This window comes from Aotus nancymaae, unplaced genomic scaffold (assembly GCF_030222135.1).
Source record: "Aotus nancymaae isolate 86718 unplaced genomic scaffold, 86718_ANA_hifiasm-v0.15.2.pri h1tg000006l, whole genome shotgun sequence".
In the NCBI taxonomy this organism is placed as follows: domain Eukaryota; kingdom Metazoa; phylum Chordata; class Mammalia; order Primates; family Aotidae; genus Aotus; species Aotus nancymaae.
This window is the reverse complement of record NW_026988417.1, coordinates 63,901,446-63,916,526: the sequence shown is the minus strand read 5'-3', so window position 1 is coordinate 63,916,526 and position 15,081 is coordinate 63,901,446. Positions and strand designations below refer to the sequence as shown.

The following is a 15,081-nucleotide window of genomic DNA, read 5'->3' as shown; positions in this document are numbered from 1 at the left end:
AGGAGTTCTATTTTGGGCAGAAATGGTCAGATTTCAGTATTCCTGCAGTGATCAGTCATGGGCTGATCTAAACAGAGCTACCAAGATGAGCCTAGGTGGACAGAGTAAAGTGAGGGAGATGGGATCTTTAATTGTCAGCTTGAGAAGCATAGGGCACACACATAATTTGGATTGGAAATATATATTAATAAGATTAAGTTAATTTAAGTAAATTAATCACTTTGTTTGTAGAATAAAGAAAATTAATGTTTAGAGATAGAGTGTCCTACCCAAGTCACTTGGCTGATTAGTGGCAGAGTTTACGAAAATGTAAATCTTCATTTAGGTCTCTTTTCACTAGTCTCAGAGACTAAGAAAGGCAAGAAACTTCCAGATACACAAGATGAATATAAATTGCCATTGGAAATCTTTATTAGTTAGCAAAAAATTAAACATAATCATCAGAGTTTTAAGTAGTAGTGACAGAAGATAAAAATGCCTCCACATCCCAAATGAACATCTCCATATACCAAGTAGCTAACTTTTATTCTTTTACAACTAAAGTTAGGGCTTTTATTTTCAGAGGCAATTCTGCAAACTTGGCATTAAAGCAGTAGTTTGGCATATTTTAAAATACATGCAAATATATATTAAATGTTTTAGAAAATATTCCATTGTTGAATACATTTCACATGGAATTTATGTGAATTAATTGAATTGAGAGTGAAATATTATGAGCACCATGTGAACATACAAAGTTGTATTCTTATGGTTCACAGAGGCTAGAATCAAGTACATTAGATACAATGTAATAAATGTCAACCTTGCAGTTTAAACAATTATATACACTCAGAAAAATAGTGCCAGTCTTGCTTCGTGCTTGGCTGCCAGGCTTTTGTTATTCATTTCTAATCTTCACTTCAAATCAACTTTCCCCTTTCTTGGCTCACACTTTGTGAAATAAAATTTTATTTAAAATTGAAGATAATTATCTAAAGGGTTTGTCATTAATCAACAATACAATGACAGGTCTACCAATAGATTTAGATAGATAAATATTTCTATCTACAGATATTTAGATGTCTTTGTTCATCTAGAGAGATCCAACTTTAACCCTTTATGTTTATAGGATTAGATGGTTCAGGTGGGATTTTGATGGAGGTACAAGGTAGTGATCTTGTAGTTTCTAACATTTAGGGAGCAGTAAATGTTTGATGACCCATACAATATTCTCTCTTTATCTAAGGACTTTCTCTGCCCTTGGTAGGCTATCTCTGCAGGCCCCAAGAGTGATTTTGAATCTCAGACCTGCACCTGGCTTGTGGGATAGAGGCAGTTTGTCTTGTTAATAGGTCTTGTGGTGGTGAATAATTAGATTGAAAGGTTAGTGGTAGTGCTTTAAATTTGAGTAATAAAATTTCATCTTGGGATTGGTTCTAAAAGTAAAGATGGTAGTTCTGTATTCATAAATCACATCTTGAAAATGACAGAACACTATACAACATATAATATACTATTTCTCCACCGCATCATCAATCATTTTGTTTAGTAGATTCTTTAGATATAAAAGAAATCGAGAAATTTTATTTTGGGTGGCAGCTGAAGTTGGCTGGTTAGCAGTAGTAGTTTGACTAGTGACTGAAGAAGTAGTTTGGTGTGTGGGTGTAGTTGTGTAAGGTGCAACAGTAGTTGGGGAAGAATTAGGTGTGGTAAATGGGGCAGCTGTGGTCTCCGGTGGAGTTGAGGAAGGTGGTGGAACTGGTGTAGTTGCAGAAGGTGTGGGTGGGGCAGCTGTGGTCTCCGGTGGAGTTGAGGAAGGTGGTGGAGCTGGTGTAGTTGCAGAAGGTGTGGGTGGGGCAGCTGTGGTCTCTGGTGGAGTTGAAGGTGGTGGAGCTGGTGTAGTTGCAGAAGGTGTGGGTGGGGCAGCTGTGGTCTCTGGTGGAGTTGAGGAAGGTGGTGGAGCTGGTGTAGTTGCAGAAGGTGTGGGTGGGGCAGCTGTGGTCTCCGGTGGAGTTGAGGAAGGTGGTGGAGCTGGTGTAGTTGCAGAAGGTGTGGGTGGGGCAGCTGTGGTCTCTGGTGGAGTTGAAGGTGGTGGAGCTGGTGTAGTTGCAGAAGGTGTGGGTGGGGCAGCTGTGGTCTCTGGTGGAGTTGAGGAAGGTGGTGGAGCTGTAGTTGCAGAAGGTGTGGGTGGGGCAGCTGTGGTCTCCGGTGGAGTTGAGGAAGGTGGTGGAGCTGGTGTAGTTGCAGAAGGTGTGGATGGGGCAGTTGTGGCCTCTGTTGGAGCTGAGGAATTCTCTGGTGTTAATGTAGTTACAGAAGAGCTTGGGTTAACATTTTCTCCTGAAGATGTGGTGGTAGCATTTTGAGGAAGAGGAGTCACATTTGGAAGGGTAGTAATTTTGGTGGAAGCAGATGGGGAACTCGTAGATGGAATTTGGGTTGTAGCCAGTATGGTATGGTTGACCACACTGTCATTTTTATCTGGATATTTAGGTGGCTGGTGAGGATTTGGGAATTTATGCGGAGGTTTAATAGGTGAAGGCGGAGGCTTAGGCCTACAGCGTAGACACTTATGGGGGTTTTTATTGACTGGCTTCTGGTGAGCTGGCAGTCCAGAATGATGTGGTAATTTAAAGTGATGTTCGGGAGAATGGTGATAATGCCTTCCGTGATGTAGTCTATGATCCCTTTTATGACCTTCACTGAACTGCAGAAAAGAAAGAAAATACAAGAAATGAAAAAAAGTATCCATTTATTTATCAATTAGGTGATCACTGCTGACCATGAGATGAACAGTATTTGTGGAGTTTTGGGATTAGAAACCAGAATACATTATTAAGTCAAGTGATTAGCTTCCTAATTTCACTAAGTTTCAAGAAAGAATTGCTACTAGAAAATTTTCTTTTGTCAAATGTCTACTCTCTGGATAGTTGGTTTGAATATATTCTTGTGGACTTTAGCTTGACTGCTTAGCTGGACATGAACTTTTATGCTTACAGTTCCTCTCTTATTTCTCTGGTAGAAAATGGTCAATTTACTGCCTGAGGTCCCAGCAAAAAGGCTCCCTGCTTGCTCAGCCTGTTCACAAAACTTTAGTCAAAGACATTCAACTGAGATCCAGAAGCCCTTTCTGAATTACACCCGTCATATCTACTATCATCAAAACACGAAACTGTCAAACAACAACAAAAGCCTCAACAAACGAAATATCCCACCCCAGCTTTGTGTTCTCCATATTTCAGGAAACAGTTTTTAGCCTTTATAAATCAGAGAAACAACTTTGGTCATTACCTTTTAATTTTATTATTTAAAAAATTAGAATTACAGAATTCATGATTCAGGGGGTTCATGAATCATCTGACTTTTAGAGAAAATTTGCATGTTTATGCATTTTTCTGGATAGAGCACCAGTGGTTTCCATGATTTCTCAAAGGTATTTACATCTGAAAAGAACACTGATATAGTCTAACTCTTCATCTGATATTTGATCTTTGTTCAATGCACCTGAAAAAGGCTTTCTAGTCTATGCATCTATCCTCTTCTCATAAGGAACTCACTACTGTAATTCCTAAGGCAGCCTGGTAGAGAGTTCTTCTTGATACTGAATGTAGGTTTGTTTTTGGGGATTTCCATTCTTAACTGAATAGAAATTTCTTCATGAAGATTTCCATTCTTTGGTCCTAATTTTATGTTTTGGTAGATTTACAGAAGATCCAGGAGTCCTTCAAAATTTGAAAATAACTTCTATACCATGTGGGTCTTATATTTTGCAAGATGAATATTTTTATTTCCTTTAGCCACTGGTGACATTATTTGAGTTAGAGTACCATCACAGTTTCAGTTTCTTATCTGTAAACATACTGCATGCCTTTTATATCCCTCTTCCCTGTGTTCAATCTCATACTACATTTTTTAGTGATCAGTTATATTAAATTGGAGAAAAGAAATATTGACAAGATAAAGGAGAAAATACCAAAGTCCCAAACAAGGATAGGTTTTCTTCCTAATGATTCCTATAGAACCCTTTTTAGATCACCAAATGGGTAAATTATTCCAGTCCCAAGTTATAAACTCTCTTTGGATACAAAGTTTAGTGCGATGAAATGACAACTTCTGAGAGACTGGCAGAGTTGTTTAACTAAGATAACTTCCTCAGAGACTAATATATCCAGCTAATATATCAAAAATAGCTTCTAGGTATTGGGCTTACAGAGGTGAATGAAACAGCGACTCTCGTGAGACTCATGTGATTAAGGGAATGAACCACATAACTATTTTAAAGCAAAGAGGTCATAGAATTAGACTTTGGATCTGGAATTTAATCCAAATCATTTCATAAATGAATAAACTGAGATCCAGGCATATTAAGTGACTTGCCCAAAGTCACTCAGTTATTCAATGGCAGACATAGGACAGACTCAAACCTCCACTGCTGGTCTGTTGCAGTGTGTTTCAAACATGTTCCTCTAAGATCTAGGTGTTCTTTACAACATCCATCAATACAAGAAAGTATTGTTTGTTTAGAAAATTAAATTATCCAGAAAAATTTAATTCATAACTGAGAACAACCATTAGATAACACAATGGCTTCTGATACTCATGACTTTGATATTTTTCCATAGATCTCTCTTAAAAGGGTATAGATTTTCAGACTCAGTAACACTGACTCCAGGAATCTCTGAGGAGATCCTTTCCATTACAGGGGTAGTTTTTTTCTCATATAAAATAAACAGGTCATATTGTTCAAACAGATCTTTCCCTGGAGATTCAATATGCAATCCAGATAATTAGAGACCTTCTCTGACTGAAGCAGGATTGAGGCCTCACATTCCACAATCTCAGTCTCTCCCTTTCCAGATGGTCTCTGAGGATGTTGTGAAGAATGTCCAGATCTCAGAGGAACATGTTTGAAACATGCCACAACAGACCAGCAGTGGAGGTTTGGTTCTGTCCTGTGTCTGCCACTGAATAGCTGAGTGACTTTGGGCAAGTCACTTAATGTGCCTGGATATCAGCTTATTCATGAAATGATTTGGATTAAATTAAATTCCAGATCCAAAGTCTAATTCTATGACCTCTTTGCTTTAAAATAGTAATGTGGTGCACACGAAGGTTCATTGCAGCACAGTTTACAATAGCAAAGACCTGGAACCAACCCAAATGCCATCGATGATGGACTGGACAGGGAAAATGTGGCACATATACACCATGGAATATTATGCAGCCATCAAAAACGATGAGTTCGTGTCCTTTGTAGGGACATGGATGAACCTGGAAACTATCATTCTCAGCAAACTGACACAAGAACACAAAATCAAACACTGCATGTTCTCACTCATAGGTGGGTGTTGAACAATGAGAACACATGGACACAGGGAGGGGAGCATCACACACTGGGGTCTGTTGGGGGGAAATAGGGGAGGGACAGTAAGGGGTGGGGAGTTTGGGAGAGATAGCATGGGGAGAAATGCCAGATATAGGTGAAGGGGAGGAAGGCAGCAAATCACACTGCCATGTGTGTACCTATGCAACAATCTTGCATGTTCTTCACATGTACCCCAAAACCCAAAATGCAATTAAAAAAAAGTTATGTGGTTCATTCCCTTAATCACATGAGCCTCATGAAGACCCCTGTTTCATTCACCTCTGTAAGTGCAATATCTAAAACTATGTCTTGCATATGGCAGGTATTTATTAGCTATTAATTGAATGAGTAAATGCATGAAATGATAACAATAACTAATTTCTTATTGACTAAAATGTTAACATTTAAAAGTGTTTATTCATATGTAAAATAGCTTCAACTATTTTAGTTTAGGTGACCAAAATAATACCTATCACAGTTTTATATGAAGGCAAATTAATTAAAATCCCATTAATTTTAATGTTAGGTTGGCCTGGAACAGGTATCAAATGACCAGTTTGTTTGATTTACTTAATATATTGATTAGTTATTATGATTGGCATTTACAGGTGGCTACAACAGAACTTGTGGATTAGAGTTGGATTTAGAGAAGTCTGAGAGAGGAAGGAGTTGAAAATGCATGTCTCTAAAGTTTCGAGTTTAGATGATTGAAGTACGGAGGTGCTTATAATAAATAGAGATATGCCAGTGAGAGTGTATTAAAGATAGCAACTCTGCCTGCCTGTTCACATCTGTTTTTTATTTTTATTAAAAAAGTCTTCACATAACACCTACTTTATGTTAGGTCCTATTCTACGTGGTTTACAAATGCAAATTTATTTAATTTCTTAGCAATATCATAAGGTGGGTACTGTTATTATCTTCATTATACGGATAGGAAAACTGAGTCTCAGACTACGTAACTTTTTGGAGAATGATTCTCCACTTGCAAGCCGCACTTTTGAGAGGAGAGAAGAGGGAGAAGACACGAGGAACAAGGAGAGAGTAGGCTTGAAGAGGAACTTTTGCCCAGGATTTTGTTAGCACATAGTCAGCAACTTCCCTATTTTAAAACTGCCTCTGTTTTTCTGCTAATAACTGTCTCTTTCTGCTTCTGTACCTCAGCTTCTTGCTTATTAGCTAAAAACCTTAAGGAAAACTGCCGCGTCGTCTAAAACCTGCTGCGTTGTCCAAAGTTTTGAGTTACTTCCCCTACCCCTTCACCTATAAAAACTGTGTACTTTTCTTAGCCGGGGTCCAGACTTTTGGGTGTGAACCCTTCTGGGCCCGCCAGCGTAATAAAGTGTTTTCCTCTGTTTCCCTGAGTGCCGCTTGGGTTTCTTGTCAGGTAAAATTTTCCGCAACATTTGGTTCCCTGACCGGGAAATTCAACCGCGCTGGCCCCTTGAGCCACCGGTTTGGGGTTGGAAAGGACGGATAGCTCGCATGTTCCCTCCCGGGGAACGAGGCAGGCCCCCCGCCCCCCCCCACACCCGTAAGCTTCTTCAGGGCCTCCTTCCCTGGAAGGGGAACTGCTGCTGCTCGGGCGTTGCCGCTTGCCGGACTCCTTGGGGAGACGGACTGAACTGAAGGGAAGTCCAGATAAGGTAAGGTTCCGGACCGACTCTGGCCAGGCCCATCTACGGACAGAAGGGGAGCCTGATCACCTCCCAGGAGGGTGTCCCTTTGGAGACAGCAGGTGGATTTGTCGGGTTAGGGTGGGAATGTGATAACCTCTGAGTGAGTGTGTGAGTGTGTGGGGAGCTCAAGAGCCTGCTCTTGAACCTCCTATCTGTAGCTCCACAGTGCAAACTACGGAGCTCGACTGGGCCCAAGCCTGCGTTTCCATGGTGAACCTCGTAAGGCTTATGGCGGCATCGAGCTGAGCGCAAGCTGTGCTCCATCCAAGTAGGGTGATTATACCGACCCGCTGACTGCTAAGAGGGGCCTAAGTTCCCACAAGGGGTGCGACCAGGTGGGCATCTCAGTGGTCCTTCATCCCTCCTTTGTCTGTCTTGCGTCACCGTTCAAAAGGGTACACACATCATGGGGAAAGTCAGTCTAAGCCCACAGTCCTAGATTTTCAAGGGCTGTCCGCTCCCAAAGGCAAACTTAAACCTGTTCACCGATTGAAGCAGCTGTATCCATAATGGGGGGAGGTATGCAAGGTATGCAGTCACCACCACCACTGAAGTGGTCGAGGCAGCCCCCTTGCCCAGAGGCTGGTCAGCACAACAGGCAGAATTACATGCCCTCATTCAGGCCCTGTGCTGCGTGGAAGGCAAAGCGGTCAAATTTACACTGACTCCAAGTACGCCTTTGCAACTGTCCACATTCATGGGGCGATATACAAAAAAAAAAAAAGGGCTGCTAACAGTAGGAGGAAAAAAAGTCAAAAATAAGGAAGAAATTCTCAGACTGCTAGAAGCAGTTTGGAAGCCCAAAGAGGTGGCTGTCATACATTACAAGGGCCACCAAAGAGGAGCTGATCTTATCTCTACAGGAAACCGGCTGGCTGACCAAGAAGCTAAGGCAGCCACACTGAAGAAGGGGCCTGTGCAGGCCCCCACCTACTTGTTCACAGTCACCCCTTGGCTCCAAGAGGATGTGGGAAAGCCAGAGTACTCTTAAAAAAAAAAAAAAAACCTGTCACAGCAGGAGGGGGCAAAGCAGAGTTCTGGAGAATGGTGGCTACTCCATGATGACAGATCAGTGGTGCCTAGGAACTTGGCTCATACCGTTGTTACTCAGTGCTATGGTCTTACCTACCGAGGTAAAACTGCTCTGGAGACCTTACTCAACAGGTATTACTATATTGCAACTCTCCCCACACTCTGTGCTGCAGTAAGCAATTAGTGGCTTACCTATGCTAAAACAACCCACAGCTGCTGAAACCTGCCCAGGGTGCAATGGGTGAGCAGCTACCCCTTTGAGGACATAGAGGTGGACTTCACTGAAGTCAAGCCCAGTAAAGGGTACAAATACCTACTGGTCCTTGTATGTACATACTCGGGCTGGGCTGAGGCACTCCCAATCAAGACGGAAAGGGCTCGAAAAGCAGTGAAAGTCCTACTTCGTGAAATTGTTCCCTGATATGGGATTCCACTCACCATACACAGTGACAATGGGCGAGCATTTGTGGCAAAGATCATCCAAGCCCTCACCAGCATGCTCAAGATTAAGTGGAAACTTCACACAGCCTACAGGACACAAAGTTCAGGGAAAGTGGAGCGCATAAATCAAACACTGAAGGTTACACTAGCAAAGCTCTGTCAGGAAACCCAGGCTTCCTGGGTAGATATGCTTCCCCTAGCCCTGTTGCAGTCATGGTATATGTCAGGACCTGCCGGTTACTCACCCTTTGAAATCCTAGTCAGGAAGCTCCCCCTTCTGGTTAACAAGATGAGGGGAGACTTGAGACAGCTGAGGGAAACAAGCAGCATAACATCTCAGCTGCAGGTATTAGAAAAGATGCTGTCCCAGGTCAGTCAGTTTGTAATAGAGAAAGCACCTATCTCCCTAGCCAATCCAGTATATCCCTTCCAACCTGGGAACCAGGTCTGGGTGAAAGATTGGAAGAAGGAACCCTTCCAGCCTGTCTGGACAGGGTCCCAGACTGTAATCCTTGTCACCCCAACTGCTCTCAAGGTTGCAGGAGTCGTTTTGTGGGTACACTATTCCAGAGCCAAGAAGGCCCACCCAAACACATCGCTGGACTGGTGGACTGCACATCAGACCCTCGGCACCCCACAAAAATCATGCTCCGGCGAGCTGAATCCTGAGAACTTGTCAAGCCCTGCTCTAGTCATACAACCGGAAGCTGACTAGTCAATGCACGGCCAGAGCTTGAGGAGCCTCCACTAAATCAGCAAATGTGGACTGAGGTCTTAATACTTAAAACTATTCTGACAGCATTTGTTGTTCTACTGTTGTGCTGTCATCATTGTCGTCCCTTGAGGGACATTCCTTGTCCCTGTCTGGTGTAAAATGTCACTTTCTGTTTTGCTATTAATAATCTTCTTGGCCCTTGCCTTCGGCCCTTGCCTAATTAACATCGGCGCTTCATTGAAGCCATGGTAATTAAAAAAACAAATGCTCAGTTGCTGGCCCTCAGTGGGTACAAGCTGCTAAATACAGGCACCAGGGTGTAAAGGTGATTCTCCCTAATATTCATAAGAGAGCATCAAAGTGGGGGATGAAGAGGAAATTTTGCCCAGGATTATGTTAGCACATAGTCAGCAACTTCCCTATTTTAAAACTGCCCCTGTTTTTCTGCTAATAACTGTCTCTTTCTGCTTCTGTACCTCAGCTTCTTGCTTACTAGCTAAAAACCTTAAGGAAAACTGCCGCGTCATCTAAAACCTGCTGCGTTGTCTAAAGTTCTGAGTTACTTCCCCTACCCCTTCACCTATAAAAACTGTGTACTTTTCTTAGCCGGGGTCCAGACTTTTGGGTGTGAACCCTTCTGGGCCTGCAGGTGTAATAAAGTGTGTTCCTCCGTTTCCCTGAGTGCCGCTTGGGTTTCTTGTCAGGTAAAATTTTCTGCAACAGGCTGGAGTCATGGAAGGAGAAGGAGAGACACCTGACACTTGGAGCAAGAAAGGAGGGGTATGAAAGAGCAGAAAACTTTAAAAATCACTAAAGGAATGCCAAATTATCTGAGGAAGGAAAAGCAGGGAAAAATTGTCATGAAAGAAATAGTCATAAATGAAAAAAAAAAAAAGAAATAGGAAGAGAACTAGAAGAGTAAAAGGTCAAGATTACATTAAAAAAAAATTTTTTTTTGAGTTGGAGTCTCTCTGCCACCCAGTTGGAGTGTAGTGGCATGATCTCAGCTCACTGTAACCTCTGCCTCCCGGGTTCAAGGGATTCTCCTGCCTCAACCTCCCCAGAAGCTGGGATTACAGGCGTGCATCCCACGCTTGGCTAATTTTTGTATTTTTAGTAGAGACAGGGTTTCACCATGTTGGCCAGGCTGGTTTTGAACTCCTAACTTCAGGTGACCCGCCCACCTTGGTCTCCCAAAGTGCTGGGATTGCAGGTGTGAGCCACCACACCCAGTCCAAGATTTAATTTAACTGAAATTAGGAAGTACATTAATTTTCTTCATTTGCTACTAGCTTATTTTTTATGACCATTTGAAAATCTGTGATCCTTTTTAAAAGACAATAAAAGCATTATGTTAAATAATGCTATACTCGACAGAGCTCTTCATCTGATGCTAGAATACATCCCTTCAAGTCTTCCTTTGGGATATCTGGAAGGGATGAGTCAGACTATCCGCTCCTTGAAATCACTCCATAAAAGCAGGTTGTTGCTAGAGCTCCAGGGCTGACCTTTTCTGGCTGTGGGTTGATGCTACTCTCTGGTACATTTATGTATTTTCTTTTCTTTTTCTTTTTATTTTTGAGACAGAGTCTCACTCTGTTGCCCAGGCTAAAGTGCAGTGGCGCTATCTTGGCTCACTTTTTGAGATTTGAGAAGTTTAAAGAGTTTTATTTATTCTAAGCACTTGGAAGAAAGGATTCTTTAGGTGTCTTGGTTTGTGGGAGGTATGATGAAAGGCCACCTCCGAAGAGAAACCCAGGTTTCATCATTCCATATAACATAATTATTTGTGTTGATTGGAAAGTTATTTCTTTCAATACAGAGGTGTTGGTAGCCAGAGATTCCTTATTAATATTTAAATTATTAAAAAGTTAACATCACTGTGTGTATTCAGAACTTAAAGCCTTATCAACTAGTATGTTAGTTAAGATTACAATAGTCTTAAGCCATAATTTTTACATTTACACTGTATTTTATAATTTATAAATTCCCATTTACCCTTCAGCAGCCTTGTGAAGCACATAGTGTTATTATTATTTTACACATAGGGAAATTGGGACCCTGTAAATAGATTCTAAATTGCTCAAGATTCATCTGGATGGTAAACATTAGAGATGAGTTTAAGCCCACATCTTCTGAGCCCAACTTGAATGCTCTTCTACAGTCACAAAATCAGCATTAGGGTCCAGGGAAGAAGCCTAAGATTGTTTTTTGGTGGCTATTATATGGTTAGTGGGAAATAAGAGAATATTCAAGAGTAAATTCCATCCACTTCCTCAGTTCTTCTGCCCTGTCAACTCTGCTGGCATAATATTCTGAGGCTATCTATCCTCATTCAATAAAAGTACATTCCACTTCTTGATCATTATTTGAAATATTGTTAAAATAAAATTGAATAAATACTTACAGGTACATAACGTTAGAGAAAAATATTTTTATTATTACAGCATATATCACCTTGTATCATTATTAATTTTAACCTTCCTTTGCCAGTACACCCTAAATTTCTTAAAGATAGAAGGTCCACTTTGTAATCTTCTCTTGGTTTTGGAAGCCATACTTTCTTGTCTACTCTTGTGACTCCTCTATTTTCTCAACCCATATCCAAATGTCCTACATTTTCTCCGTAGGTGATCTTGTAAGGTCTCATGGCTTCAAATATGTTTTAAATATAGACTTTACCCCTAGATTGCTTTCTGAACTCCAGACAATATATATCTACTTTCTTCTTAATATCTCGATGTAGAAATCTAACAGCCATTTCAAATGTAACATGACCCAAACTAGAACATTTTTGTTCATTTTTTTTTTTTGGAGCAGGGGACAGTCTTGCTCTGTTGCCCAGGCTGGAGTACAGTGACATGATAGCTCACTGCAACCTCCACCTCCCAGGTTCAAGTAATTCTCTTGCCTCAGCCTTCTGAGTAGCTGGGATTACAGGTGCCAGCCACCACACCTAGCTAATTTTTGTATTTTTAGCAGATACGGGGTTTTGCCATGTTGGCCAGGCTGGTCTCGAACTCCTGACCTCAGGTGATCTGCCCGCCTCAGCCTCCCAAAGTGCTGGGACTATAGGCCTGAGCCAATGTACTTGGCCTGTTCATTTCTTTTTTTTATTACATATACAATCCGGCAGATGATATAGTAGACTCAATCACAAAAATATATCCTAAACCAACTCTCATCTTTTAACTGCTGACATTTAGTGCAAATCACCATCATCTTTTATCTGGACCACTGCCATAGCTTCCTGACTAAGTCTCCTCATCTCAGCTTTTGTTCCCTGCTACCTGTTTTCTCCTGAGAATCCCATCATGTTACTCCCCTGGGGTGCTTTGATCATGCTGAGACTTCCTGACAGATTTCAATCCATATTCCATACCAAGACCTAAAGGCCTTAGAAATACGAGTTTTCATCTCTTGTCAGATCTCATCAAACTCATTATAAAGTTTGTACTTTATAGATATTGGATAAATGAAACAAATTATTTCCTTATGCTCTATCTATCTATCTATCTATCTATCTATCTATCTATCTATCTATCTATATTTTTAAGGCAGAGTCTCATTTTGTTGCCCAGGCTGGGGCACAGTGGTGTGATTACAGCTTGCCACAGCCTTGACTTCCTAGGCTCAAGATCCACCTCAGCCTCCGAGTAGCTGGGATTGCAGGCATGCACCATCATACCTGGCTAATTGAAATTTTTTTGTTTTTTTTATAGAGACACAGTCTCATTATTTTACTCAGGCTGGTCTTGAACTTCTGAGCTCAAGTGATTCTCACTCCTTGGCCTCCCATAGTGCTGAGATTACAGGTGTGAGCCACTGCACTGGCCAATTATCTATATTTTTATGTTTCATGGAAATAAAAGATGTCAAACTTCTTGGAAATAGGGATTGCTTATTATGCTTTAAAAGTCCCAGGTAGGTACTATTGATACTTAAAGAAAAATCTTATTTGGATAGATACTTACCGAGAAGCAAGCACTCAGTGCACAGATGCACACAAACAGCGGCAGAGTTTCCATTCTTTCTGATGTCTCCTGGGAAAAGCAGAAACTTGGCTTACTATTAGTTATGATATTATGGGAGAGGAATGCATTTTAGTAAATGACTTATCGTTATTAGAAAGTACAGACTAAAAGAGGCCAATGGTTTCTGAAAATTATGTATACATTTGCATTCCATAGCGGTGATAGAAAATTGCTTCAGGCCTAAAATGCATTATTTTAAAGAGGAAGCAATGGAGGAGAGTCAAGAATTTTTCTAGCTAGTTTGCCAAATGAGCATCTATTGATATTAAAGATTGGCTAGGAAAGGCAGGATCTTAGGAAGTTTAGTAATAAGAGAAGGAAATGATCTTCTTCTTATTTCTATTCTAATTCAAGACATCTCTCTGTCTTTCTGGGAAACCATCATATAAATGACCTAATACCGTAGAGTTTTCTAAAGATTCCTGATGTTGTAGGAAGATGCTCTTTGTCTCTGTGATATGAGGCTGTCACTTGGAACAAAGAACCATGTCAAATGGACTCTTCCCCTAATTTAATTCTACTGAAGATTTTGCCATTTGAGATCCTTTTTCTTTTGCCTTTTTTTTAAGACAGATTCTCACTCTGTTGTCCAGGCTGGAGTGAAGTGGCACGCTCACGGTTCACTGCAGCCTGCACCAGCCAGGCTCAAGCAATCTTCTCACCTTGGACACCCTAGTAGCTGGACTACAGTCATACGCCACCACTCCTGCTTATTGTTATTATTATTATTATTATTTATTTTTTGTAGACATAGGGTTTCACTGTGTTGCTCAGGCTGGTCTTGAACTCCTGGGTTCAAGCAATCCACCCAAATCGGCCTCCCAAAATGCTGAGATTACAGGTGTGAGCCACTGTGTCTGGCTGATATCCTTTTCTTAAATCCCAAAATGACAGGAATTTTGCTTTATTCATTGTTATATTATCATGCCTAGTACATAGTGCAGACTTAATACTTTTTAAAAAATAACTACTTGCAAAAGAGAATTGTATTTTGACTATAGGTTGTAGAAGGGAAGAGTGAGAGAATAATGCAGTCTTTTATTTTTTTCATTTTCATTATATATGTAATATGTACATCTCAGCTTATCAGCTTTAGAAAAAAAATAAAGGTTAAATCATATAGAGAGACGACATATTAGAGCAGGTAAGTTAGTGTGCATGTCAATGTGGTGGTGGGCTGTCAGACATGCTTTACAATACAATCCTGTGGTTTATAAAACAGTGTTAGAGTCAGTCAGAGACTTGATTTAAGCTCTGCCCACTTATTGTGTGACTCTGCCACTCACTGCATGACTCTGAGTGAGTTGCAATCTTATATCATAAGAATGTCCTGAGTATTGACTGGAATAATATGTATTACAAATCATACTGAGAATAATGCCTTATCCATAATAAAGTCTCAGTGGTATTATTATAGTACTAGCATACTAAGAAGAAAACAATCTGGCCCAATCGAAAAAAGAAATAGTTACTTATTGTTCTTCAGTTTCCCAATACATTGTCAGATTATTTTTTATTTTCAAGACCAAAAAACATTCCTACCAATCACATTTTGTTCTAATAACATATGAATTTAATGTTATCACGCAGTTTGGTAGTTCATAAGAAAAGAGGAGAATAACTGTGTCAGAACAACTATTGCTATTACTTAATATATGTATATTACTTGAAAGCTATTTAGTTTATTAGAATCTAGAACTGGAATTTAGAAAAAATATCCACATACCTGGTGCAGTGCGAATCTTTCTTCTTAGGGTGTTCAATCCAGTTGCTTGCTTTTAGTCAATCCTTTGAGGATGGCAACTAGAAGCAAAATAAGAGAAAGCACAAGAGAAT

The 15,081-nt window shown here is 40.6% G+C and overlaps 1 protein-coding gene across 2 annotated transcripts in view; it reads right to left on the bottom strand.

Moving 5' to 3' along the window:
* Positions 1–389: 389 nt before the first annotated feature.
* The window catches only part of MUC7 (mucin 7, secreted), a 70,135-nt gene continuing 55,443 nt past the window's right edge, over positions 390–15,081 (bottom strand). For both annotated transcript variants that reach the window (XM_064364385.1, XM_064364387.1), the window contains exons 2-5: positions 14,972–15,048; positions 13,186–13,254; positions 2,252–2,686; positions 390–2,116 (exon numbers count right to left, since the gene is read on the bottom strand). In XM_064364385.1, the coding sequence (XP_064220455.1) occupies positions 1,493–2,116; positions 2,252–2,686; positions 13,186–13,239 (1,113 nt within the window). In that variant the 5' untranslated portion in view covers positions 13,240–13,254; positions 14,972–15,048 and the 3' untranslated portion in view covers positions 390–1,492. The remainder of the gene's footprint in view (positions 2,117–2,251; positions 2,687–13,185; positions 13,255–14,971; positions 15,049–15,081) is intronic.